General features: G+C 40.0%; 1 protein-coding gene across 1 annotated transcript in view; it reads right to left on the reverse strand.

Annotated features, from left to right (window-relative positions):
- Positions 1–2,383, reverse strand: part of LOC101860547 — a 16,817-nt gene that overhangs the window by 12,118 nt on the left and 2,316 nt on the right. Inside the window, exon 2 of the mRNA XM_005090818.2 lies at positions 934–1,269. Within this exon, the coding sequence (XP_005090875.1) occupies positions 934–1,178 (245 nt within the window). The 5' untranslated portion in view covers positions 1,179–1,269. The remainder of the gene's footprint in view (positions 1–933; positions 1,270–2,383) is intronic.

The raw sequence follows: 2,383 nt of genomic DNA on the forward strand, positions 1-2,383 counted from the left end.
CTCTCTCTCTCTCTCTCTCTGTCCCTCTCTCTCTCTCTCTCTCTCTCTCTTTTTTTTTTCTTTTCTTCATCGATGCTTATCTTTGTATGTTGGTACGATGTATGCCTCTCCACCTAGGTTGTCCCACACAGACAGTTTTGAAACAACCTGCCTCCGTAACGATCTAATTTGTGTCGCAAAGAGGCTTACTACTTTTTCAATTACAATTACAATAATGCCAAAAAGGGCCAAGATATTGAAAGAACACTGGGGTTATAATAATGCTGATCTGAATTTTAAAACTCAACAAATCATAGTTCTGGAACACACGATGATGATGACATCAGTTGTTACAGTGACAGATGCAAGAAGAAAAGACAACCTATGCCCCATCTACAAAAGGAATAACTAAACCATCATCACCACTACAACCGTCACTATCAACAACGATAACAACAACAATAACAACTATAACAACAAGGGAATAATTGACTTCAAGTAAATAACAAAGCTGGATAATATGACTAAAACTTAATTAACATACCAGTGACATCCACAATGTCCTCCTCAGCACTGACTCCAAAACAATCAACAGAAAAACAAGCAAACAGCTAACAGTATTTGAGAATTTGACAAAGCGTCAACAACCCCAACACCAAGACTAGCAACGTCACTGAGAGTAACAATTGCTATCTACAACTACATCATCAACAACAACAACAACAACAACAACAACAGCAACAACGACAACAATAAAAACAGCGTCAGCGAAAGTAACTCTAACAACTCAGCATTCACAAGGAGAACGGCGATATCAAGGCAAGGGAAAGATTGAGAGAGGGAGAGAAAGAGAGAGAGAGAAAGAGAGAGAGAGAGAGAGAGAGAGAGAAAGAGAGAGAGAGAGAGAGAAAAAGAGAGGTGGTGGGGAGCAGAGATATACAATAATGGTTCTACCTCAAGTAGGGAGGACACGTTCTCTTTCTCAGGGTCCCGTCAAAACACTCTACATACTTCCTCCCCACGTCTTTCGGATCATCAACTTTGGCACACGCCTGATCGAGATGTCCCAAAGAGGCGATCCCCTCACTCGTGTATACCTCAAAGCAGCTCCTGTAGCTTGCCGACGCCAAACCGGAAGTCATCAGCACCATGAAGGTCATGCACAGGGGTAAGCTGATGTATCCAGAATGGGCTGCCATGATGCTCAGTTGATCTTGATCGCGGCTCAGCTCCAACAGCAGTTGTCTTAGGTTCGTGTTTTATATCCCTTTTTATTTAATTTTTTTGTTTCTTTTTCCACAACATACAGGAGAACAAGGACGGGAAAGAAAAATAATATTGTTGTGTGTATTCATAGAATGTCAGAATATCTTTTGCACTCATTTTTAAAACTTCATACTCGATTTGAAAGAGAGTTTAAGATGAACCGATATATCATATCGTTTTTCGTGCGGGATAAGGAAACGTGTTAGTTTTTCCCCATGATTCTGTGTCTTTGAAATCCGAAAAGAAGGAAGGCTGAGTTGATAGTCGAGTGGTAAGCCTACCGAACTCACAATCGTAAGATTGTTGATTCAGGGGTTCGAGGCTCAGCTTAGTCCGATAATGTGTCCTTGAGAAAGGCACTTTAAACTAATTTTCCCTTTTGATAAGTCTTATAGGAGATACACGTCAAATTTGGAGATCCTGCCTCTTAAAATAGACTTTTAAAAATGGTGTAAGGGGCATTAAACCCATACAATGCTACACATTTTTAAGGACATTTTCTTTTCTAAAGAGAAACGCCACAGGGCCACAATCAGCAATACAGCTGTAGCAGGAGTACACAGGATTTTCCGCCCCAAGATCGACACAATAGAGAGACACATCGGCATAATAACGGTAATTTAGATCTCGAAAAAGGTTCAAAGATAGACAGAAACAGCAGACGGAGATATAAGAGGTCAGTCATGTCTTCAGAGAGGGATGAGATTGAGGTCCTTCTGAGGCACACCTAAGTCATATGGCCAATTGATTACTCTATCTATTAATATCACGAGCTTGCCTCAATGTTTCATAACTGATCCTGATTTGTAGGGATAAAGGGAAGCCACTACTCCCACACTACTGCAGATCAAATTTAGACGGGTTTGTTTTCGACTTGTATTATAATGATACTATAGCACCAAGTTTCAATATCCGTATGCCAGCGGGCTAAACAGCTAACAAAGTAAGCTCGCCCACATTTAAGAATTGGCTCTACAGTTGTTTCTGGATAGCTTCTTTATCTTATTAAGAGTGCAATCATTTTACCACAGACGAATATCTTTTTCCTCTTTGCAAAATGCATAAATGCCAATAGTGTATTGTCAATTCCAGCAATAGTTACCCATTGGTAACAACAAACAATAGTGTCTGTATTATA

This window comes from Aplysia californica, unplaced genomic scaffold, assembly GCF_000002075.1.
Source record: "Aplysia californica isolate F4 #8 unplaced genomic scaffold, AplCal3.0 scaffold00022, whole genome shotgun sequence".
NCBI lineage: Eukaryota > Metazoa > Mollusca > Gastropoda > Aplysiida > Aplysiidae > Aplysia > Aplysia californica.